The sequence below is a fragment of the Amblyraja radiata genome, chromosome 28, assembly GCF_010909765.2.
Source record: "Amblyraja radiata isolate CabotCenter1 chromosome 28, sAmbRad1.1.pri, whole genome shotgun sequence".
Lineage (NCBI taxonomy): Eukaryota > Metazoa > Chordata > Chondrichthyes > Rajiformes > Rajidae > Amblyraja > Amblyraja radiata.
Window position 1 is genome coordinate 29,386,345 of NC_045983.1, and position 26,941 is coordinate 29,413,285.

The window sequence follows — 26,941 nt, forward strand, 5'->3', positions numbered from 1 at the left end:
AGTCTGCTGTTCAATATGATAACATGCTCCATGGTTAAAGATATGTTGCAGCATTCAAAATGAAAAACATACATTAGCTGCGTTAAGGGCCTGTCCCACGATGCGAGTTTACCCAAGAGCTCTCCCGAGTTTAAAAAAAAAATCAAACTCGTGGTAAGTACGTAGAATGTACGTAGCGGCTACGTCGGAGCTCGTGGATGTCTCGTAGCGGCTCGTAACGCTAACGGCAGGTACTTGGGAAACGCGGAAACTCGTGAAGTTTTTTCAACACTGTGAAAAATGTCCACGAAAGCCCCGAGTACCTGCGAACGGCTATTACCGTAATTCTCCGAGTTCGAATCAGGGGAAACTCAGGAAAACTCTTGAATTACCTCGTACAGTGGGACAGGCCCTTTAGGCCTCGTGAGCACTTGACTGTGGACCCACACCTCCAGATTCAGGGACAGTTTCTTCCCAGCTGTTATCAGGCAACTGAATCATCCCAACGCTACTAGAGAGCAGTCCTGAACTACCTCATTGGAGACCCCCGGACTATCTTTGATCGGCCGTTACTGGCTTATCGAGAACCTGAATATCTCCTCCTTAAGAATCCTGTTCAAGCAGGAAAAGATGCAGAGAAGATTTATGAGGATGTTGCCAGGACTCGAGGGCCTGAGCTACAGGGAGAGGTTGAGCAGGCTAGGGCTTTATTCTTTGGAGCGCAGGAGGATGAAGGGTGATCTTGTAGAGGTGTACCATATCATGAGAGGGAAAAGATCGGGTAAACACACAGAGCCTGCAGTTTAGCGAAGATGATGGAGATTCTTTAGAAACGTAAGATGATCCAGTAGTTTAGTTTAGTTTAGAGATACAGCGCGGAAACAGGCCATTCGGCCCATCGAGTCCGTCCGCAACCACTAACACTGCCCTACACACACCAGGGACAACTTTACATTTATGCCAAGCCAATTAGCCTGCAAATTGGTACGTCTTTGGAATGTGGGAGAAAACCGAAGATCTCAGAGAAAACCCACGCAGGTCACGTGGAGAAGGTACAAACTCCGTACTGACAAGCACTCATAGTCAGGATCGAACCCGGGTCTTTGGCGCTGTAAGACTGTAGCTCTACCACTATGCCACCATGCCGCCCATTAGTTAGAATAATGACCAGATAGGATGTTCTGCTCTCCGAGCCATGTTTACTTAGACGTAAAATTAATCAATTTTATTATATAGGGTGCTGAGTCTCAACAATGGTGTTTGTTCCAATGTTGGAGCTGACAAATTAAATATGCAACTAAAAATACTCTTTCTCTAGGCACCCGCTTTCTTCTGATCATTCCCAAATCTTTAGCCTTTTCAAATTCTGGTTAGTTTGTCTAATTTGTTTTTTTGTGAGTTTAAATCCAAGTGCCTGTGATACAGCTGGCAGCAGAATTGTTTATCGTACCTCACTGCACACATGCAGATAAGGAGAGTACAGACCCTGCTTAAGAATATGGGGGAAGGACATCCAGGACTGAGATGAGGAAAAACGTTTTCACCCAGAGAGTTGTGAATCTGCGGAATTCGCTGCCGCAGAAGGCAGTGGAGGCCAATTGACTGGGCGTTTTCGCCAGAGAGTTAGATTTAGCACTTAGGGCTAACGGAATCAAGAGATATGGGGAAAAATCAGAAACGGGGAACTGATTTAGATGACCAGCCATGATCATATTGAATGGCGTAGCTGGCTCGAGTCTTTGATTCTTCCAACCTTTCAAAAAGGTTCCGACTGTCTACCCTATCGACACCTCTCATTATTTTATCTACTTCCATCAGGTCTCCCTGCAACATTCAACATTCCGGAGAAAACAAACCAAAGTCTGTCCAACCTCTTCCTGTAGCTAATACCCACTCATTTTGGAATAAACCTCCTTTGCAACCTCACCAAAGCCTCCACATCCTTCTGGTAAGGGGGTGACCAGAACTGCATGCAACACTCTAAATGCAGCCTTACTTGCCCTTCATCAGATCCATCCTGGACTCTCCACCTCCTCCAGCCTGTTAGTCTTCACCTTCCTCATAGACTCAATAGTCATAGATCAGGGAAATGGACCCTTCAGCCCAACCCGTCCATGCTACCCAAATTTCCCATCCAATTTGCCCGCGTTTGACCCATATCTCAGTTCTCGATGGCATTTTCTCCCACTTTACTGTTGTTTCTTCACCCTCAGGGTGCCACGGTGTCGCAGTGGTAGAGCTACTGCCTTACAGCACCAGAGATCCTGCCTTACAGCACCAGGGACCCGGGTTTGATCCTGAACACGGGCGCTGTCTGTACGGAGTTTGTACGTTCTCCCCGTGACCTGCGTGGGTTTTCTCCGAGATCTTCGCTGTCATCCCACACTCCAAAGGCGTACAGGTTTGGTATGAATGTAAAAAGAAAATTGTCCCTAGTGTGTGTGTAGGATAGTATTAAAGTGTGGGGATCAGACTCGGTGGGCCGAAGGGCCTGTTTCTGCACCGTATCTCTAAACTAAACTAAACAAAACTTGGAAGAACAGCATCTCATATTTCGCTTGAGCAGCTTTCAACCCAATGGTAATAATATTGATTTCTCTCACTTCAAGTATCCCCTGTGATCCTCCCTCTCCATCCCTCCCCCACCCAAGTGGCATCAGCTTCTCATTCTTACCTAGCAAACAGCTACAATGGCCTGTTTCCTTTGTCATCGTGACTTTTTTTGCATATTTTTCATTCATTCGTTCTACATCTCTCCACATCACCGTTCCCTTTCCCCCTGACTCTCAGTCTGAAGAAGGGTCTCGACCCGAAACTTCACCCATTCCTTCTCTCCAGAGATGCTGCCTGTCCCGCTGAGTTACTCCACATTTTGTATCTATCTAAACAAAATTCTTATCTACCGTAAATCCATGAAATCTAATTCCCTTTGCCAGGGGTTCTACAATAACTTGGTACACTGGGAAATTCTGCCCATTTCAAGCTGACCGTTCAATTCTAAGGAGAGGATTTAATCTAGCGGGTGAGCACGTTTCCGGTACAGCGTGCGTGATCGTGCCTCTGTGGCCGAGTGCAAAATCTGCTCTCCAAATCTCTCTTCTGAAAATAAGCAGCGATACAAAGAATAATTGCATTATTGAACTGAGGAGGAATTCCCAGTGAACACGGCAAAGATAAGAGTCAGAGGACCATGTGAAGAAGGAGGATAAGAACCCATAATTAAAGCTGAGCGCCACGGAACATCTTTCTCGCACATCAACATTTTGGGAATGGCTCTGGGAATTTTTATTCTGCCTTGCATCTTTCGATTGTGTGGAAATGCAAGTGCAGTTCAAACATGTGCAGATAAGGGCGGCACGGTGGCGCAGCGGTAGAGTTGCTGCCTTACAGCGCCAGGGACCCGGGTTCGATCCTGACAACGGGATGGAGTTAGTATGTTCTCCCCGTGACCACGTGGGTTTTCACCGGGCGCTCCGGTTTCCTCCCACACTCCAAAGACATACAGGTTTATAGGTTAATTGGCAAATCGTTAAAATTTAAAATTGTCCCGAGTGTATGTGGGATCATGTCAATGTGCGGGGATCGCTGGTCGGCGCGGGCTCGGTGGGACGAAGGGCCTGTTTGCACGCTGTAACTCTAAACTAAACTAAATAAAAATAATAGCTCTTCGCTTTTTTTTCCCCGTTTTTAAAAATGTAGCAATCTGCATAGATAGCATTGCATTTGGCCCAGAAGGTCTTAATATCCAGCATCGCTGGCTCTGCTGGTGAAACAGAATCGACAATAAAACTCTCTCCTAGCGGGAGTGGAACTCAGACTGCAAACGCCCATGGGCACATTTTTGAAAGTGTTCTTGATCATAAATAATTTAGTAGCTGTTAATCCTAGAGAATTATCTGCATCTGTCACTTTAAATAAACTAGCCCAGTTTACGTCCAATGGGGTTCATTTTCCCTTTATCGACTGCCGTGGAATACAAATCAGTATTGGCGTAAGTATCGGGCCTGGAAGAAAGTCATAAACTATCAAGTGCTTGCAAACTCAGAAGAAATGAAAGAACATTTGTAGTGCCGTCGTTTTCATGATGATGTGTACATTTTACAGCAATGTTTGTCAGTACAAAGGAGGCCTAAGTTTAGTTTAGTTTAGTTCAGGGCGGCACGGTGGCGCAGCGGTAGAGTCACTGCCTTACAGCGCGTGCGGAGCCGGAGACCAGGGTTCGATCCCGACCGTAGGTGCTGTCTGTGCGGAGTTTTGTACGTTCTCCCCCTGACCTCGTGGGTTTTCTCTGAGATCATCGGTTTCCTCCCACTCTCCAAAGACATTCAGGCATGTAGGTTAATTGGCTTGGTGTGTGTGTAAATTGTCCCCAGTGTGTGTAGGATAGTGTTAATGTGCGGGGATTGTTGGTCGGTGCGGACTCGGTGGACCGAAGTGCCTGTTTCTACGCTGAATCTCTAAACTAAACTAAAGATACAGCACGGAAACAGGCCCTCCGTGCCGACCAGTGATCCCCGCACACTAACATTATCCTGCACACACCCGGGACAATTTACAATTTATACCGGAGCCAATTAGCCTGCAAACCTGTACTTCTTTGGAGTGTGGGGGGAAATCAGAGCACCCGGAGAAAACCCACGCAGCCACGGGGAGCACATAGAAACTACGCACAGGCAGCACCCGTAGTCAGGATCGAACTCGGGTTTCTGGCGCCGTAAGGCAGCAACTCTACCGCTGCGCCAGATAGACCATGAGATATTGGCTCTTTTAATCTGTGAAGAAATGGATAAACTATGACAACTATGTGCTTCCGCAATCAGTCGTTTCTTTCACATACGTCAACATTCAGCTGAGAATAGCGAAGGACAAACTGCCCCTCCCCCCTCCACACACACCTTGATCTCCTGCCATCAGGCAAGAGATACCGTAGCATCAAAGCCCGGACTACCAGACTGCTAAACAGCTTCCTGCCACAGGCTGTGAGGCTGCTAAACAGTCACCTGATTCTGCGGCTTTGCACTGACATTTTAATAACTCTGGCACTGGCCACTCAAATCAGCTGCCCTGGACATTTTAATGACTGTTTTTACTGTATTTTAATGTTGCTGTTTTACCTGCTTTTAACTATTTATACTGTTTCATCAGGGACTGGATTGTTTTTACTGTTATTATGTGTGAAATGTTTTAAGTTTCATGTGCGAAGCTCCGGTATTCCCTGGGAAACGTCTTCTCATTTTGCACTGTACAACTGTTGCTTTGCAAGATGACAATAAAGGTTGATTGATTGATTCCAGAAAGTTCTTTGGTTTTAAAACTCTTCCAAAGGTTTCACCAAAATCTTCCCACCCATGATATTATTTCTAATCGATTTGTTCTCAGGTCAAAGTTAGATATAAGAAATGTTACCATTTGCTGTAAATGAGATAATAATGTTAAAATCGCCAGAAAACAAGCAGATCGCTAGCAGTCTTGGCCTGGCCATGGAATTTTACACATTTTATTTCTTCATTACGCACATTCAGGCTAGCAAAGCCCATTTATACAGTCATTATCTTACTATGGGTCTGATCATAAAGGTTTTCATGGTCAAAACACTGTCATGTAATTTCTGCATAATTTTCAACTGGAATAAAATTTAATTCTCACTTAAATCGGAGAAACCAATTGATGATCTGCTTGGTGTAGGAAAGAACTGCAGATGCTGGTTTAAATCGAAGGTAGACACACAAAATGCTGGAGTAACTCAATGGGACAGGCAGCATCTCTGGAGAGAAGGAATCTGCTTTGGTTTCTTTGCCTTTCCTGAAACTGTTTAGTATTGCTACATAGTTTGGCATCATCCTCACAGATGATGTATGAAGAGAAAGGACAGCACGGTGGCGCAGCGGTAGAGTTGCTACCTTACATCGCAAGAGACCCCGGTTCGATTCTCACCACGGGTGCTTTCTGTACGGAGTTTGCACGTTCACCCAATGACCGCGTGGGTTTTCCCCGGGCGCTCCGGTTTCCTCCCACATTCCAAAGATGTGCAGGTTTGTAGGTTAATTGCCTCCTGTAAATTCCTCCTTGGAGTGTAGGATAGAACTAGTGTGCGGGGTGATTGTTGGTCGGCATGGATTCGGTGGGCTGAAGGGCCTGTTTCCACGCTGCATCTCTAAAACTAAAAACTAAAACAAAATCCTGAATAATCATGATGTTGCTTCTTAAGATGCAGCTTTTTGATCCTGCGTTCTGCATTTGGTGGCTTTTAATGAAAGGAAACTTGCCAAGATCAGCCAGATTGCCTGTTCCTATCAGGATTCCACCAACACTCTCTGCTGTCTCTGGCATTCCCGCCTGAGTGAGACTGTGTGGAACTGTGTTGGGTCGACACTAAATGCTGGAGTAACTCAGCGGGTCAGGCTGCGTCTCTGGAGATAAAGAATGGGTGACGCTTTGGGTCGAGACCCTTCTTCAGACTGAGAGTCAGGGGGGAGAGGGAGACTAGAGGTGTGAAAAGGTTAAGAACCAAATCAGAGCCGGCACCGATGACCAAGGAAAGGCGGAGCCCACAATGGTCCATTGTTGGCTGTGGAAGAGGTCATAACGAAGGGATGTAGGGATATATATGGGCCGAAGGGCCTGTTTCCACGCTCCACCTCAAAACTAAATTAAACAAAACTAAAAAGAAACAACTTCACATATTGCTGAATGCCAAACAAATTAATCTTGCACTGAATCTTTAGAGTCATAGAGTGATACAATGTGGAAACAGACCCTTCGGCCCAACTTTCCCACACTGGCCAACATGTCCCAGCTACACTAGTCCAACCTGCCTGCGCTTGGTCCATATCCCTCCAAACCTGTCCTATCCATGCACCTGTCCAACTGTTTCTTAAACGTTGGGATAGACCCAGCTTCAACTACCTCCTCTGGCAGCTTGTTCCATACACCCACCACCCTTTGTGTGAAAAAGTTACCTCTCCAGTTCCTATTAAATCCTTTCCCCTTCACCTTAAACCTATGTTAATTGTTTGTGTATTCTATACCCCAGAGTCTCCGTTAGTTAGAAATATAGAAACATAGAAGAATAGGTGCAGGAGTGGGCCATTCGGCCCTTCGAGCCAGCACCACCGTGGCTGATCATCATCTAAAATCAGTACCCCGTTCCTGCTTTTCCCCCGTATACCTTGATTCCTTTAGCCCTATAAGAGCTCAATCTAACTCTCTCTTGAAAACATCGAGTGAATTGGCCTCCACTGCCTTCTGTGGCAGAGAATCCCACAGATTCACAACACTCTGGGTGAAAATGTTTTTCCTCGTCTCAGTCCTAAATGGCCTACCTCTTATCCTTAAACTGTGCGACCCATGGTTCTGGACTCCCCCAACATCGTGAACAGTTAGTTGACAAAGGTGATTGAATAACATGCTTGTATTTCTGAGTGAGCAACCGAGCCTGCCCTGGAGAGGATGACTCACGATCGATGGTGATGATCAGAAATCCCAGTGCTCCTTTCAAATGACCGACCTATTTTCTGATCTTCCACCAGTCTCCAAATTAGTGGGCCAAGGAAAATCTCCTGTATTAACTCCCGCCTGCCAATTTCCCGGAGATAGACACCAAGTGCTGGGCGGCACGGTGGCGCAGCGGTAGAGTTGCTGCTGAACAGCGCCAGAGACCCGGGTTCGATCCTGACTGCGGGTGACATCTGTACGGAGTTTGTACTTTCTCCCCCGTGTCCACGTGGGTTTTCTCAGAGATCTCCGGTTTCCTCCCGCACTCCAAAGACGTGCAGGTTTGTAGGTTAATTTGCTCGGTATAAATATAAAATTGTCCCGAGTGTGTGTGGGATAGTGTTAATGTGCGGGGATCGCTGGTCGGCGTGGACTCGGTGGGCTGAAGGGCCTGTTTCCGCGCTGTATCTCTAAACTAAACTAAACAAAATGCTGGAGTAACTCAGTGGGTCAGGCAGCATCTCTGGAGTAAAGGAATAGGTGAAGTTTCAGGCCTGTGGGTTAATTGGGTTCTGTAAATGGCCCAGAGTGTATAAGATGTGAAACTGGGCTAACATAGAACAAGTGTGCGGGTGATCGATGGTTATTTCCTAAGAAGGCTTAGGAAGTTTGGCATGTCCCCTACAACTCTCACCAACTTCGACAGATGCACCGTAGAAAGCATGTTATCAGGATGTGTCACAGCTTGGTTTGGGAACAGCTCCATCCAGGACCGTAACAAATTGCAGCGAATTGTGGACGCAGCCCAGACCATCACATAAACCAACCTCCTATTGACTCCATTTATAACTCACGCTGCCTCGGCAAGGCCAGCAGCATAATCAAGGATGAGTCGCACCCCTGGCCACTCCCTCTTCTCCCCTCTCCCATCAGACAAAAGGGTATAGAAGTGTGAGAACGTACACCTCCAGATTCAGGGACAGTTTCTTCCCAGCTGTTATCAGGCAACTGAATCATCCTACCACAACCAGGGACCAGTGCTGAACTACTATCTATCTTTTTGATGTCCCTCGGACTATCCTTGACCAGAATTTACTGGCTTTACCTTGCACTATACGTTATTCCCTTATCATGTATCTGTACACCGTAAATGGCTCGATTGTAATCATGTATTGTCTTTCCGCTGACTGGTTAGCACGCAACAAAAAGCTTTTCACTGTACCTTGGTACACGTGACAATAAACTAAACTGAACTGAAGCTGAACGGATTGATTGATACGTTATTATCACACGTGATATGTCAAATTCTTAGAATAAAGGGGAGGCCATTTAAGACTGAGGTGAGAAAAACGTTTTCACCTAGAGAGTTGTGAATTTGTGGAATTCCCTGCCACAGAGGGCAGTGGAGGCCAAATCACTGGATGGATTTAAGAGAGAGTTAGATAGAGTTCTAGGGGCTAGTGGAATCAAGGGATATGGGGAGAAGGCAGGCATGGGTTATTGATTGGGGACGATCAGCCATGATCACAATGAATGGCGGTGCTGGCTAAAAGGGCCGAATGGCCTCCTCCTGCACCTATTTTCTATGTTTCTATGTTTCTAAGTTCTTTGTCTTGCACACCATACACAAAGTATGCAAAGGGTCGACAAGTATAGGGCACCAGCAAAGTTATAAATTTGACTCAGTGGGCCGAAGGGCCTGCTATATGATACATTTCTAACACTAAAACTAAAACGATCTCTCTGTATCAGCCATTTCACCCTATTCCTTCAAAGGATGTGAGCGCTCATATGCAACTACTCCAGTTAAGCTGCCATCGACATGGCATTTGCACAGTAATCCTCAATTGCAATTAAAACACAAAGTACTTGTGCTATAACTCCAGGATCAGCACTCAACTGAGAAAACCAAGCCCAAAGCCAAAGTATTATTTAACTATCTAACTGAATATACCAACTTATGCTAAGGACAATAAATAAATCCATTATGCAAAAAAACAACGTCAAGTATCTATTGAGCGATTGCCAGCAAATTAAAATGATGGCAACTGACAACATGGACAAAGAGTATGTGCAAACACAGGCTTTCAAACAGGCATAACATATCACCACGGTAGACACAAAATGCTGGAGTAACTCAGCGGGACAGGCAGTATCTCCGGAGAGAAGGAATCGGGTTGAGACCCTTCTTCAGACTGACCCGAAAGTCACCCATTCCATCTCTCCAGAGATGCTGCCTGAGCCGCTGAGTTATGGGCATGTCCCACAGGCGTCTTTTTAGGCGAGTGCAGGAGACTCTGCGCTCGCCTCATGATCGGCACGTGGTCGCCACACGTTCGCTGGTGGTCTCTGGTGAGTCTCCTTCATGGTCGCGAGGAGTTCCCGCATTCAGGGAACAAGTCGCGGCCTCAGTATGGTCGCCGCAAATTTTTAACATGTTGAAAAATGTTCTGCGACCAAAAATTGGTCACCATGGAGAAAATCGATAATCCTGTAGTCGTAGGTGCAGTTGCAGTGGAGTCGCCATGTAGTTATGGGTAGTCGAGGCAGTCGGAGGTAGTTTTAGTTAATCTCTGGTCATTTTCATTGGCTCATTGGGGGAAAAAAACGTAAGCACGAGTTTTCAGAACCAAGGATAACCGACCGGTGATGTTAAATGCCTGCTAACTTCACAGCTGTGTATCTCTGGCTTATTACAGTTTTTGCCCATTGCTTGAACACTATAGACCCATGCTTAGACCAAAGTAACACAACTTGAAGTTTTTGTTACTATACCTTAAACACATGTAACCATACCTTAAACAAAAGCGCTGCTTTGCACTTTAGTTGCAATTCTGCAACACACTTGCTGCTTTCTGCAACACACTTGCTCCTTTCTGCAACACACTTGCTCCTTTCTGCAACACACTTGCTCCTTTCTGCAACACACTTGCTCCTTTCTGCAACACACTTGCTCCTTTCTGCAACACACTTGCTCCTTTCTGCAACACACTTGCTCCTTTCTGCAACACACTTGCTCCTTTCTGCAACACACTTGCTCCTGCACACTACACACTATTTCATACACAAGACACTTCGTTCAAAAATGAAATCTCAGGGTACCATTGGGAAGACACAGCTATTCAAAATACAAAACACATCGGGTAATTGAAAACACTAAGATACACACCTGAAAATACTTACTTACAACACTGAACACCAATCAGCCAGCTACAAAAAGGCCTCAGTTAAGCCATTTTGAGAACTTTGCATGGATGGATGGATGGATGGATGGATGGATGGATGGATGGATGGATGGATGGATGGATGGATGGATGGATGGATGGATGGATGGATGGATGGATGGATGGATGGATGGATGGATGGATGGATGGATGGATGGATGGATGGATGGATGGATGGATGGATGGATGGATGGATGGATGGATGGATGGATGGATGGATGGATGGATGGATGCAGGCAGAGGCAGAGGCAGAGGAGGACGTGGTCGAAGAGGCCATGCACGGACCATTATTTCCGATGACACAAGAGCAACTTTGGTGGACCATGTCATAAACCATGGCCTGACTATGAGGGAAGCTGGGCAGAGAGTCCACCCTAATCTAAGCCGTTGCACAGTTTCATCCATAATAAGGACATTCCGACTGGAAAACAGGTATGTCTTCAACTCTCTACCTTCTACTCTACTCAGATGGTATCTAGAGTATTTACAGTACTGTACCATATCACATTACCGTGTCACATGTATTGTATTGCAGGGTGGCTAATGCTCCTTTTGGAACGAAAGTGGTAGTTTTGTGAAACATACCGTGAGTACGTATATTGAGATGTATCAGTACAGTGTATGGTATTTAACGTAAAGTACAGTATATACAGTACTGTCAAAAAGAAGCAAACCAATAACAATTTGTGGTTGCATTTTGCTATAGAATGACTAGAAGACCTTCTGGGGGTTGGACGCCAACGCCTGTTCACCCAACAGCAGGAACTTGCCATTGTGGACCTAGTCAGAGCAAACAATGCAATCCGTCTCCAGCAGCTACGGCAACTAATACTTGCAGATAGGCAAGTGTTCAACAACATAAACCGAGTAAGCATTACCACTATAAGACGCATCTTGGTAAAGCACAACATGACCATGAAGCAACTGTACAGGGTCCCATTTGAGAGGAACAGTGTCAGGGTCAAAGGACTTTGACGTGAATATGTACAGGTAAGTGTTACAGTCCTTTACATTTACAATACAGTATTGGTGTCATCCAGTAACAGCTGAATATGTACCATTGTATCAGTACCACATAGCCATCCACAATATGTATTTTTTGTTACAGAGAATCTTGGCCATGGATGGAGCTGCACAGCCTCATGAATTTATTTACATTGATGAGGCTGGATTCAACCTTAGCAAAACAAGACGACGGGGTCGTAATATAATTGGCCAAAGGGCCGGGGCAGCGCGGGGGGAAATATCTCATTGTGTACCGCCATAAGCCTTCGAGGGCTTCTGTACCATCATGCAAAACTAGGTCCATACAATACACAACATATCATCACATTTCTAGATGCTCTTCATAATATAGCTGTACAGGACAGACCAGAGCAGCCCAGGTTTGTTGTTGTCTGGGATAATGTCAGTTTCCATCGGGCTGCTCTGGTCCGGACCTGGTTCACCAACCATAATCAATTTGAAGTGGTATACTTGCCCCCTTACTCGCCATTTCTAAACCCTGTAGAAGAATTCTTTTCGGCATGGAGATGGCGTGTATATGACCGCCAACCACATGCCCGCATGCCTCTTCTGCAGGCAATGGAACAGGCCTGCGGAGACATTGAGGTGAGGTCAATCCATTCGGTACACAAGGGGATATTTTCCCCGATGCCTAGCAGGAGAAGACATTGCTTGCGATGTGGATGAGATCCTGTGGCCAGACCCCAACAGACGGCAGGATCCATAAGCCCACCTACAAACGATTGCCGTGTTTTTCTGTGTTTACAGTATAGTGTATTTTTGGTTTTATTTTTGTTTTATTTTTGCTTTAACTGAATTTACAGTACTGTGATGTACAGTATTGTACTGTATTGAGTATTTGATTTTTTGGTTGTTGTGAAAACGTGCCTTCTGTGGAACTGAATAAAAACAGTGAAAATTAAAGACTGCAGTGTTTTATATAAAGTAGACTAGTGTGTTGCTGCTGATCTGAAAGTGTATTCATATGATGCAAGTGTGTATCATTTTGTCATCAGAGTGATGTTTTGACAAAGGATTGTTAGGTTTTCATAGCAGAGTTTAGGTTTCAATAGCAGAGTTTAGGTTTCAATAGCAGAGTTTCAATTTGACATGGATGTGAATGGTTTATTTCCCAGTGTTGTGTCTTATTTGCTTGTGTGTAGAGTTTTGACACAATGAGCGAAGTTTTGCAAAACGTGTTCAAGCAATGGGCAAAAACTGTAAAAGTTGTCTGGCTTCTTAAAAGTGTCTCCACTCCTGCTCCCCCCCTCCCCCCCCCCCCTTCTCGCCTACCCCTCTTTTAAAGGACTTACTGTACACTGTGCTAGCCGTCTTAATCTTTCTGTTCATTGCGGTCTGCGTCTGCAGCTTGGCTTTGCACCGTGTGAATTTCAAACAGCTCTCCCCCGCTTTCCCTGGCCCCCGCCTTTTGTCTCTGTCTCTGTCTCTGTCTCTGTCTCTGTCTCTGTCTCTGTCTCTGTCTCTGTCTCTGTCTCTGTCTCTGTCTCTGTCTCTGTCTCTGTCTCTGTCTCTGTCTCTGTCTCTGTCTCTGTCTCTGTCTCTGTACAGGCCCTTTACTCCAGTATTTTGTGTCTACCTTCGATTTAAACCAGCATCTGCAGTTCTCTCCTACACATATCACCACGGTATTGATTCGGTGCCTGATCTCACCACTTCACTCAAATAAATTCCCTCACTTAATTAAGTGCGATGTATTTCAGGAAAAAGTTGACTAATTACTGTATTTTCCAGTAATCAATCAACACACTTTATTACTTCTAGGGAAATTCCTTGCTCTTCCTTCTGACTTCTCTCAGTGGAGATGATCACACCATAAATAATTCAACATTACTCGTGATCCCCTTTTGTCTGTAACTTTGCTATGCTGTCCGTTTGCAGTCGCACAAGTGTTTACTCTCTCTCTGTAAAACGGAGAGATATATCAGCATTCGTAATAGACAATAGACAATAGGTGCAGTAGTAGGTCATTTGGCCCTTCGAGCCAGCACTGCCATTCACTGTCATCATAGCTGATCATCCACAATCAGTACCCCGTTCCTGCCTTCCCCCCATATCCCTTACTCCGCTATCGTTCAGAGCTCTATCTAACTCTCTCTTGAAAGCATCCAGATAATCGGCCTCCACTGCCTTCTGAGGCAGAGAATTCCACAGACTCACAACTCTCTGGGTGAAAAAGTTTTTCCTCATCTCAGTCCTAGATGGCCTACCCCTTATTCTTAAACTGTGACCCATGGTTCTGGACTCCCCCAACATTGAGGACATGTTTCCTGTCTCTAGCCTGTCCAATCCCTCAAGAATGCTCTATGTTTCTACAAGATCCCGTCAAACACGTTCACAAACGTGTTCACGTGAAACGTGCCTTGCGTGGCGTGTTCCACAGCCCAGTTCGGATCACGGCAAATTTGATTTGGTATTAAAAGCCTTAAAGTAAATTAACTTAAGAGTGCATAATTCAGGTCACATGTGGTCAGTCTAATGCAGGAAACATTTTGGAACGCTTCTCAGATTTCCCTGCAAACATCTTGGTTTAACTGAATCATCTGTGCATGTGCCATGAGGCAGGTATTGCTAATGAATACAGGCCCCTGAACACGTGAAAGTGAAACAGATTGTGTGTCAGGGGCAGCCCAGCGGGAGCTGCCAAGTCCTCTTTCTGAAAGTAGAAGCAAAAAGCTGGAGTAACTCAGCGGGACAGGCAGCATCTCTGGAAAGAAGGAATGGGTGACGTTTCGGGTCGAGACCCTTCTTCAGACTGGTCGGGGGTAAGGGAAACGAGAGATATAGACGATGATGTGGAGAGATAAAGACACGATGAATGGAAGTTATGCAACAAAAGTAACAATGACGAAGGAAACAGGCCATTGTTAGCTGTTTGTTGGGTGAAAACGAGAAGCTGGTGCGACTTGGGTGGGGGAGGGATAGAGAGAGAGGGGGAATGGACTTGGGTGGGGGAGGGATAGAGAGAGAGGGGGAATGGACTTGGGTGGGGGTCTGTAGTTTCTTCCTACACAAGTCCACTCACCATGTAACTCCATTTGATAATAAAGGAAGCTTCAACATGCTGGTAGCAAAACTAGCAATGTTAGCCAGTTAAAAATTTGACAGCTCGCTGGGATCAAATGATGGAGGTAATTAAATTTAAATGCCTGTCTAACCCTCATTACCATTATCAATGGATGCAACAATGGCTTTATACTCTAGAAATGCCACCATTCCGGCCTATACTTAGTTGCTTGTCTCTACGGAGTTTGTACGTTCTCCCCTACATGGGTTTTCTCCAAGATCTTCAGTTTCCTCCCACACTCTAACGACGTACAGGTAGGTTATTAGGTTAATTGGCTTGGTATAAATATAGAGTTGTCCCTTGTGCGTGTAGGGTAGTGTGAATGTGCGGGGATCGCTGGTCGGTGCAGACTCGATGGGCCGAAGGTCCTGTTTCCACGCTGCGATCTCCAAACTAAACTAAACTAAAGGAAGATTTTCTGTTCAAGAAATATTCATAATGTTCAATAATTCTCGTTTAATTTTAAGAAAGCCTCTCTGGTAAAGAAGGAATTATTATCAAAGACTAAATCCAAAGTAAAGTGTTGGCTGGAGTCTCAAGAATAAACAACAGGCCTTCAAAGTATTTCACTTCTGCATTCAAATATAGAGTCATAGTCATAGAGCATGGATAGAGGCCCTTCGGCCCGGGTTGCCCATGCTGGTCAAGATGCCCCACCTACACTAGTCCCACCCGCCCGCCCGCTTATGGCCATATCCCTGTAAACCTATCCTCTCCATGTAACAGTCCAAATGTGTTTAAAAGTTGTTATAGTTGCTGCCTCAACTTTCTCCTCTGCCAGCTCGTCACATATAGCCACCACTCTTAGTGTGAAAACGTTGTTTCCCAGATACCTATTAAATCTTTCCCCCTCCTCCCCCACCACTTGAATCCCCTCTACATTCCCTGATTCCCTTCTCTAATTGCCCCTTTAATTTCAGTCCTATGATTGTATTTAACTCAGTCTTGTTATGGTCACTTGAATGAATGCTTACTGTCACGGCCGCTGTGGGTTTAGAGGGTTTGAGAGAGCTGTGCGCCAAACGCAGGCAATAAAATATAATAAAACACATTCATATTTAGACTTTAGAGACACAGCGTGATAACAGGCCCTTCGACCCACCTAGTCCGCTCCGACCAGCGACTGGCACCATCCTACACACTATCCAATGACTATTTGCCAATTAAGGTCATAAGATCATGAGCTCATAAGCGACAGGAGTAGAATTAGGCCATTCGGCCCATCAAGTCTACTCTGCCATTCAATCATGGCTGATCTATCCCTCCCTCCTAACCCCATTCTCCTGCCTTCTCCCCGTAACCCCTGACACCCGTACTAATGAACCTCCATGTCTTTGGAGTGTGGGAGGAAACCGGAGCATCCGGAGAAAACCCACACGGTCATGGGGAGGATGTCAACACTCCACACAGGCAGCACCCGTGGTCGGGATGGAACCCGGGTCTCTGCCGCTGTAAGGCAGCAACTCTACCGCTGCGCCACCGTGCCGCCCATTTTGTTTGCCTTCTTGTTTTCTTCCATGGAAAAATATGCCGAATAGTAGAATAACATTGGTGTCGTATAAATTTGTTGCTGCATTATCTATACTCACCAATCTAATTAAAAATGCTGCCCTTTACCGAGAGATGTTTAGTCAGTGCGCTCTGCGGTTCGGAATGTATAACTGAGCAGATCATGCAGTGCTTTAGCGGATGTGCATGCAGGGCACATACTCACTGTTGTAATCTTATCTCTAATACTTGTGTCTTGTGCAGCTCCAAGCGGAGGACTGCAGTTTTAGACCTTACATTACAACAAAACGTATATAGCTGTGTTAATATAAATGCAGCTTTTATACACAGGCTGGTGTTTGGTTTCATGTCAATTCCAGCAGGTTGTAAAGAAACTGGGGGGGTTTTTTCTAATTGAATAACAGAGCTGGTGGAGTTATTGCAGTTTCCCTTGCGGGTTCAGCTGGCCGTGATAGTGGGTTTGTTCTGTGACTGTTAATTCGCCCTGACAGTGGCTGGGGCACAGCGCAATCACAACCTTTACATTAGAACTGTGAAACTAAAGGTCAAATGCTTTCTCTTTTAACGTGAGAGATTGGTCCTATTTTCAAAAGCTGAGCGGATTCAGCCTACCTCATATCCTGAAGTGAAAAAGAACTCTCAAATCAACTCTCAACTCAAGAGTTGCTGCCTTACAGCGCCAGAGACCCGGGATCGATCCTGACCATGGATACCGTCTGTACGGAGTTTGTACGCTTTCCCCGTGACCTGCATGGGTTGCCTCCGGGTGTTCCGGTTTCCTCCTACATTCAGAAGACCTACACGTTGGCAGGTTAATTGGCTTCGGTAAAAATTGTCAATTGTCCCTAGTGTGTGTAGGATAGGATTAGTGTGCGGGGATCGCTGGTCGGCGCGGACTCAGTGGGCCGAAGGGCCTGTTTCCACGCTGTTTCTCTAAACTAAAACTATAGGTAATGGGCTTTATGTATTTCTCTAAACTAAACTCAAACTATAGGTGGTCTCATAGAGGGAATACATCACTGACAGGTAGAGCTGTCATAGTCAAGATCTTCATCAACAAATTAGTTTAATGTGCATCCCCCATGTGTAGGCTGATAAGGTCATAATTGATAGGAGCAGAATTAGGCCATTCGGCCCATCATCTACTCAGCCATTCAATCATGGGTGATCTATCTCTCCCTCTATACTCACCCCATTCTCCTGCCTTCTCCACATAACCCCTGACACAAATCTATCTTCCTCTACCTTAAAAATATCCACTGACTTGGCCTCCACAGCCTTCTGAGGCAAAGAATTCCACAGATTCACCACCCTCTGACTAGAGAAATTCCTCGTCTCTTTCGTGTCTATCTTTGGGACTACTGTGGGCCTCAGTTGCACACCAGTGCAGATTCAGTCTGGCATTGATGGGTGCGCTGTGCCCCAGCCACTGTCAGGGCGAATTAACAGTCACAGAACAAACCCACCATCACGGCCAGCTGAACCCGCAAGGGAAACTGCAATAACTCCACCAGGTACACAAAATTGCTGGAGGAACTCAGCGGGTGCAGCAGCATCTATGGAGCGAAGGAAATAGGCGACGTTTCAGCCCGAAACGTCGCCTATTTCCTTCGCTCCATAGATGCTGCTGCACCCGCTGAGTTCCTCCAGCAATTTTGTGTACCTTCGATATTCCAGCATCTGCAGTTCCCTTTTGAACACATAACTCCACCAGCTCTGTTATTCACTTAGGAAAAAAAACCCAGTTTCTTTACAACCTGCTGGAATTGACACGAAACCAAACACCAGCCTGTGTATAAAAGCTGCATTTATATTAACACAGCTATATACGTTTTGTTGTAAAGGGCAGAAAGTGCCGTCTTCCTCAGTAGTTTATATAACCTGCCATAAAACGAGGGTAGCATCTGCTTTTAGTGAGCCAAGTCATTTGTGCCAATGACTAGGTCCGGGTCCCCTGCAAAGAAAAAATCGTAAAAAGGGTTGCTTAGCAAGAGAACTATGCTGAAATGGGAACAGCACAGTTTCCAAAGGAACATCACTCAATTTAGCACAGCTTTGGACCATTTGCTGCACTCCAATCTGAGAAGGCCAGCAAACCTCAAACTCATGTAATGGCTGTCTTGGGAGGGAAGAGAGACTGCTGGGGAAAAGGGAGAAACATGTTCCCGATGTTGGGGGAGTTCAGAACCGGGGGCCACAGTTTAAGAATAAGGGGTAAGCCATTTGGAACGGAGATGAGGAAACACTTTTTCACACAGAGAGTTTTGACTCTGTGGAATTCTCTGCCTCTGAGGGCAGTGGAGGCGGGTTCTCTGGATACTTTCAACAGAGAGCTAGATAGGGCTCTTGAAGATAGCGGAGTCAGGGGATATTGGGAGAAGGCAGGAACGGGGTACTGATTGGGGATGATCAGCCATGATCACATTGAATGGCGGTGCTGGCTCGAAGGGCCGAATGGCCTACTCCTGCTCATCTTGTCTGTTGTCTATGATAGGTGTAACGGAGAAGTTAAGTGGTGACATCTGTCATAGCAGGTTGGGGACAGACAAGGAGGAAGTTTCTGAATGTGTAGAAAGGAACTGACGATGATGGGTTACACTGAAGATAGACCCAAAATGCTGGAATTACTCAGCGGGACAGGCAGCATCTCCGGAGAGAAGGAATGGGTGACGTGGGCTTGGTAAACCACATTCGGAATTGTGGTATGTTGCATAAAGAGACCACTACATGATGCACAGAACCACTTATAACTCTTTATAACTTTATAACTCTTCCAACGAGCACACAGAAGGAAATTCTTTCATTTAGCACCTTCAGCAACAGACTGGTTCCACCAAGATGCAGGACAGAACTCCACAGGCGATCCCTTTCCCCTGTGGCTATCAAACTGTACAACTCCTCCCCCTTCTGTCGTGGGGTAGACTGACTCCCTTGCCCGACCCCCCCCCCCCAATCTTTGTACGTCCCCAATACTGGATTCCCACTCTTCACTTTAATTTCATATTTCATGGATCTTGTTATGTTTTACGAATGTTAGCGCACCAATTTCCCCCCTAGGATAAATAAAGTTATATCATATTGTACTTAGACTTCACTTTAAACTTTAGAGATACAGTGCGGAAACAGGCCCTTCGGCCCACCGAGTCCGCGCCGACCAGCGATCACCCCGTACACTGAAACTGTCCTACACACTGGGTACAATTGACAATTTTTTTTAACCAAAGTCAATTAACTTACAAACCTGTGCATCTTTGGAGTGTGGGAGGAAACCGGAGCACCCGGAGAAAACCCACGGCGCCACGGGGAGAACGTACAAACTCCGTAGAGACAGCACCCGTAGTCAGGATCGAACTCGGGTCTCTGGCGCTGTGAGGCCACTGCGCCACCGTGCCGCCCTTGACCAGCTCCACAACAAACAACATGGACAGCAGATGCATATAACATTATTTGCCGCTAGGAGGCGCTGCACTATTTTCCAAGGATATTTATCTGCTTGTAAAACATTCCTTTATGCACAAGCTGAATATACAAAATTCTCAATTGCATAATCATTCATTAAGTTTGAAGCACAATATGTATCCCAATTGTCTGTAATAAGCTTTTAATTGAGAGAATTTCATTTCTGATTTGAGGGATAGAAGGGATCTCCAGTACGAATCAAAGAACGGTACTTTGAAAAAAAAATGTAATCTATTGTTTAAACTATTCGGGGCACAGTGGTAGAGTTGCTGCCTTACAGCGCCAGATACCCGAGTTCGATCCTGTCTATGGGTGTTGTCTGTACGGAGTTTGTACGTTCTCCCCTTGAACTGCGCGGGTTTTCTCCGGGTGCTCCGGTTTCCTCCCACGCTCCAAAGACGTGCAGATTTGGAGCTTAATTGGCTTGGGTAAATTGTAAAACCCTCCCTCCTGTGTAGGATGGTGCTGGTGTATGTGGAGATCGATAATTGTCTGCGGTTGGACTCAGTGGGCCGAAGTGCCCGTTTCCGCGCTGTATCTCGAAAGTTACATTTGCACCAAGTCTCGCTCTCAAACAAATCCAGTCAGGGGGAAAAAATAAGAGCTTTTACCTTACGATTCCCTTAGGGTTTCTAACTAGATATTCCATCAGTGGTTGTGTCACAGTGCATTACTGAAGTTACTTCACACGTACAGTGGCCGGTGGTGGTTACAATGGCTTTCCATACACCTGAAGGAATGTCAGTAATGCATCATTGATTGTCCTACATTCTGGGGGCGAGACAATTTTCAGGTTTAAACATGGTCTGAAATTGCACAGCAGCAAGCACCTCTATGGAATAAGAATGGTTTTAAGATGCTGCGGTAGTTTCAACAACTTGACACCACCCTCCCGCAAGTCTGCGCAGAGTCCAGGCATAAATTATAAACTAGCTGTGCTTTTTTAAATTTAATTTAGCCAGCTGTAGGAACTCCAGATATGTACGTCCTCCTAGTGAGACCTCACCTAGAGTATCTAGAGTGTGCAGTTTTGGTCCCCTAATTTGAGGAAGGACTATTGAGGGAGTGCAGCGTAGGTTTACAAGGTTAATTCCCGGGATGGCGGGACTGTCATATGCTGAGAGAATGGAGCAGCTGGGCTTGTACACTCTGGAGTTTAGAAGGATGAGAGGGAATCTCATGGAAACATATAAGATTGTTAAGGGCTTGGACACGCTAAAGGCAGGAAACATGTTCCCGACGTTGGGGGAGTCCAGAACCAGGGGCCACAGTTTAAGAATAAGGAGTAAGCCATTTCGAACGGAGACGAGGAAACATTTTTTCCCACAGAGAGTGGTGAGTCTGTGGAATTCTCTGCCTCAGAGGGCGGTGGAGGCAGGTTCTCTGGATGCTTTCAAGAGAGAGCTAGATAGGGCTCTTAAAAATAGCGGAGTCAGGGCATATCGGGAGAAGGCAGGAACGGGGTACTGATTGGGGATGATCAGGCATGATCACATTGAATGGCGGTGCTGGCTCGAAGGGCTGAATGGCCTACTCCTGCACCTATTAGATTGGATTAGATTAGATTAGATTCCTTTATTGCCATTCAGACCTTTCGGTCTGAACGAAATTTCATGCCTGCAGTCATACATATAATAATAAATAACAAAACACACAATAAACACAAATTAACATCCACCACAGCGAGTTCACCAGGCACCTCCTCACTGTGATGGAGGCAAAAGTCTTAAAGTCTATTGTCTATTGTCTTACAAAGTGCCATGATGCAGTTTGTTACTTACATTTTCACATAAGGGTCTGAGTAGCCATTTGCATCCATCGCTGCTAAATGTGCACATCGCGCTATGCCGACAACAAGCCCAGACTTCGGAGAGCTGTACTTCAAAGAAATGAGAATGCGGCCACGCTCCTCCAGTGACTTGTCTTCTGTTTTATCTATCTGCGAAGAAGGACAGTGTTAAATGGATCATTTAATCAGTGATAGTAATGGAAAGAATTCTATGCAACAACGAATGCAGAACAATAGGTTGCTGCAGCTGCTTAGTTTTATTCCGCTGTTCAAATAACAAAATAAGATGTCCACACCATAGATTCTCAGGGATACTGCCTTACATGCTGAAATAGTAATTAAAAGCCACTCGCCTCTCTTCTCATGCATGCTTTGTATCTATATTATAACGTTTTTGCCTCTGTTGTTGTGGAAAATGTAAAATTGTAGATCTTAGTTTTTCTTTGCAAGTTTTTTGGGAAATAAGTACCGTGACAATATTTTTCTTTGTTTAATGGGGAAACCTCGTCTAAAGTGGTTTTACAGAGAGGCGGCACGGTGGCGCAGCGAGAGAGTTGCTGCCTTTCAGCTCTTACAGTGCCAGAAATCAGGGTTCGATCCTGACTACGGGTCCGTACGTTCTTCCCGTGACCTGCATGGGTTTTCCCCCCGAGATCGTCGGTTTCCTCCCACGCTCCAAAGGCATACGGGTTGGTAGGTTAATTGGCTTGGTATAAATGTAAAATTGTCCCTAGCGTAATTCGGACAGTGTTAATGTGCGGGGATCGCTGGTCGGTGAGCCCAAGGGCCTGTTTCTGAGCTGTGTTTCTAAACTAAAGCATGTAGCCAATCTACCTGAATGCTGAGACATGAAGTTGGTGGAAGTACTGCAGTAAAGGTTTACAAGGGCAGGATAGTTCGTGGGGAAATATTCACAAAATTGTGTGCTTTATTACTTAACAAGTCAATAGCAATTTTGTTTATTTTCGCACTCATTGGAAAATTAACTGTTCCAGCAACTTGAGTAGCTTCATTATTGTTTTTTACCTCAGTAGATCAAAGCTGTGTGCCGTAAGAGAGGCCACAAACAAGCATACCAAACGTTGTGATGATGGAACATCACCCAATTCTGTTGCAATCTTAAGAGGGCTTATATATAAAAAAAGATGAATGAAGCTAATGGCACTTAACAGTATGCAGCAGATTGTGACAGCAATCTTCATCTGACAAGTGGTGGAATCAAATATATTAATGGAGCCAGTGCGACTTGTCTCACTGGTTCAGTGTTCAGGAGAAAAAAGGCAGGAGACTATAAATAATCGAGTTTGCATTGTTGATGCAGTTTCTTACGAGGGAAAAGTGGATTAGCCCTACACCCTATACAAAGCTCCTGCATAACGTAGGCAAAACCTTTTAAAATAAACCCTTTTTCGAACCTTTATTTTTGTAAAGAAAATCAGTGTCATTGAATTAGTTTCATTTATTTTAGTTTGGAGATGCAGCACGGAAACAGGCCCTTCGGCCCACCGAGTCCGCACCGACCAGCGATCCCCGCACATTAACACTACCCTACGCACACTAGGGACAATTTACAATTTACAATTATACCAGCCAATTATCCTACAAACCTGTGTGTCTTTAGAGTGTGGGAGGAAACCGAAGATCTCTCAGAAAACCCACGCAGGTCACGGGGAGAACGTACAAACTCGTACAGACAACACCCGCCATCGGGATCGAACCCGGGTCTCGGGCGCTGCCGGTGCTGTTAGGCAGCAACTCTACAGCTGCGCCACCGAGCAATTTAATCAAGAGAGAAAACTAATGTACGTGGGCAATGTAATATAATATATATTTTTTAAAAGCAATGAAGGAAATATATTTCATCATTTATAGAGGCGTTATTTTTGAAGCCATAGAAAGAATGAGAACTACCGGGGTATGTGCGTCCTGTTGAATCAGGTTTTCTGGCAAATTGGTCAGTGAGGAAAGAATGGGACGGGAATAATAGATTGCCATTCTATCTTAAACTGTATTGGTTGTCTTTTCTATTGAAGTTAGCTGGTAAAGGGCAGGCTGCAAATTCAATTACAGCCCCTTTAATAGATATGTCAAAGGCTATTTTCACTCCATGTCTTTAAACACTACACTGAAATTCTTCTATGAAGGAATAAATCACACCATTGGTGCACATACTATACACAATACAGGATCCTGTGCAAGTTGCCCCTGTTAGAGTTAACATGAAGCAATTTCCACTAAAAGTAATGCTAATTGCTAGAATTACATGGCCATGGCAGTACCTTTCATTGGTTTGGCTTTAGACTCTAGAGATACAGCGCAGGAACAGACCCTTCGGCCCATCGAGTCCAAGCTGACCAGCGGTCACCCTGAAACCCACGCGGTCACGGGGAGAACGTACAAACTCCATGCAGATAGCACCCGTAGTCAGGATCGAACCCGGGTCTCTGGCGCTGCAAGGCAGCAACACTACCACTGCGCCAATGTGCCACGCTAAATATCTGGCATTTGTGTCTTTAATTGGAACATAATTAGATTTTGTTTAGCATTGTATATAAAAAATATGGCCAAGCTTCCTATGAAAGTATGATGGTGTAATTTGAAAAACAAAAGGTTATTCCATGAAAGGGGATATCTTTATATTTGAATTTGCGGCTGCATATTAATATTAGTGAGGATAGTAAATATAAGCAACAGACAGGTGATTAAACCATGTAAAAGGAACGGATTTTTCTCATTATAATATTACAGTGGAAAATATTGATGCCCAGAGAGTGTAATTTCTTCCAATGGGGTGGGTATCAGCGACCTCAATCAGGGCAGAGAAATCAATGTTATATTTTATATCAGAGGAGGATCTGTTGAACCCTGAAGGAAAATGAATGCCTAGTTGGTTAAAAGAACCCGGGTCTCTGGCGCTGTTAGGCAGCAACACTACCACTGCGCCAATCTGCCACCCTAAATATCTGGCATTTTGAGTCTTTAATTTGAACATAATTAGATCATGTTTAGCTTTGTATATTAAACAAATATGTAGTGTATTGCATTACTTATAACGTGTAGGGAGGAACTGCAGATGCTGGTTTACTCCGACGATGGACCAAAATGCTGGAGTAACTCAGCCAGACAGGCAGCATCTCTGATAGAACGAATGGGGTGATATTTCGGGTCGAGACCCTTCTTCAGACTGAGAGTCGGGGAGAGGGAGACACAGAGATACGGAAGGGTAAGGTGTGAAAACGGGACATCAAAGAGGGACAAAGTTCAAGAAAAATGTAGAATAGATCATTGTTAGCTGGGGAAGGTGACAATGAAGCATGCAAAGATAAGATTTAATCAGAAGGACAGTCAGTCTGGTCGGAGAACTAGGATGTGGGAGGGATGTAGAAAGAGGGAAAGCAAGGGCTACTTGAAGTTAGATAAGTCGATATTCATACCGCTGGGTTGTGAGCTGCCCAAGCGAAATATGAGGTTCTGTTCCTCCAATTTGTGCTGGGCCTCACTCTGACAGTGGAGGAGGCCCAGAACAGAAAGGTCTGTGTGGGAATGGCAGGGGGAGGTGAAGTGTTTTAGCAACCGGGAGATCAGGTGGGTTTTGGCGGACTGAACTTGGGCGGAATATGGTTCACAAGTTATAGGAGTAGAATTAGGCCATTCGGCCCATCGAGTCTACACCGCCATTCAATCATGGCTGATCTCTGCTTCCTAATCCCATTTTCCTGCCTTCTCCCCATAACCCTTGGCACCCGTTTTAATCGAGAATTTGCTTTAAAAATATCCACCGACTTGGCCTCCACAACCCTCTGTGGCAATGAGTTCCACAGATGAACTACCCTCTGACTAAAGAAGTTCCTCCTCACCTCCTTTCTAAAAAAGTGCCCTTTAAATCTGAGGCTATGACCTCTGGTCCTGGACTCTCCCACCAGTGGAAACATCCTTTCCACAACCACTCCATCTATGCCTTTCATTATTCTGTAAGTTTCAATGAGGTTCAGCTTCCTAAGAAGATATGTTGGTGTCAGAAGTCATGTTGCAGTTGTATAAGACGTTGGTAAGACCACATCTAGAGTATTGTGTTCAGTTCTGTGCACCATGTTAAAGGAAAGATATTGTCAAGCTTGAAAGGGTTCAGAGAAGATTTACGAGGATGTTGCCAGGACTAGAAGGTCTGAGCTATAGGGAAGAGGTTGAGTCGGATGGGTCTCTATTCCTTGGAGCGCTGCACAATGAGGGGTGATCTTATAGAGGTGTACAAAATCATGAGAGGATTAGATCGGGTGGATGCATAGAATCTCTTGCCCAGAGTAGGGGAATCGAGGACCAGAGGACATAGGTTCAAGGGGAAGGGGAAAAGATTTAATAGGTAATCTGAGGGGTAACTTTTTCATACAAAGGGTGGTGGGTGTATGGAACAAGTTGCCAGAGTAGATAGTTGAGGCTGGGACTATCCCAAAGTTTAAGAAACAGTTAGACAGGTACATGGATAGGACAGGTTTGGAGGGATATGGACCAAGCGCAGGCAGGTGGGACAATAGTGTAGCTGGGACATGTTGGCCGGTGTGGGCAAGTTGGGCCGAAGGGCCTGTTTCCACGCTGTATCACTCTATCACTCTAAGTCCCAATGTGGCCTGCAAGGGAATAATCAACACAAACGGCAGTATCACTCACTGGCAGTTGCTTCTCCAGGCATATGTTGAAATTCTTCGTTTGATTTGGCTTTAGCTTTTTCAGCGGAATTCTGGTCTCGCCAATAAACTCGTTATGACGGAATTTATCTTCATCACAAACTGAAACTCTGCAACAATAAGATTGCAGGCGTTACTGGCAATTACTCCATGCACCGTGACATGGTTGAATCAGCAAACGTGGAAAAGGTAACGAAGAAATGCTCCTGATATTGATCAACAGGACTCGGAAGAACAAACTCTGGAAAGGGTTTGCAGTTAATAAACTAATTGAATCCGTTAAAGTCAGTGTACAGGAAATAGGAATATGAGTAGATATAAGGTCGTAAGTGGTAGGAGCAGAATTCAGCCATTCGGCCCATCAAGTCTACTCCGCCATTCAATCATGGCTGATCTATCTCCCCCTCATAACCCCATTCTCCTGCCTTCTCCCCATAACCCCTGACACCTGTACTAATCAAGAATCTATCTTCGGCCTCCACAGCCTTCTGTGGCAAATAATTCAACAGGTTCACCACCCTCTGACTAAAGACATTCTTCCTCACCTTCTTCTTAAAGGCATGTCCTTGTAATTCTGAGGCTATGACCTCTAGTCCTGGAGTCTCCCACTAGTGGAAACATCCTCTCCACATTCACTCTATCCAAGCCTTTCACTATTCCTGTTTATCTATATCTTGCCTTTGGTGCCTGCTACACTGTTCATTGAGACAACGGCTGACCTTTGAACTCATGGTTCCTTCCCCACACCCTCCTCATTTATGGATGTGGAGAGGAC

General features: G+C 45.3%; 1 protein-coding gene across 1 annotated transcript in view; it reads right to left on the reverse strand.

The window, feature by feature from the left end:
* Nucleotides 1–26,941, reverse strand: part of doc2b (double C2 domain beta) — a 256,425-nt gene that overhangs the window by 31,922 nt on the left and 197,562 nt on the right. Inside the window, exons 5-6 of the mRNA XM_033046182.1 lie at nucleotides 26,150–26,276; nucleotides 21,477–21,634 (exon numbers count right to left, since the gene is read on the reverse strand). Coding sequence (XP_032902073.1) covers nucleotides 21,477–21,634; nucleotides 26,150–26,276 — 285 coding nt within the window. The remainder of the gene's footprint in view (nucleotides 1–21,476; nucleotides 21,635–26,149; nucleotides 26,277–26,941) is intronic.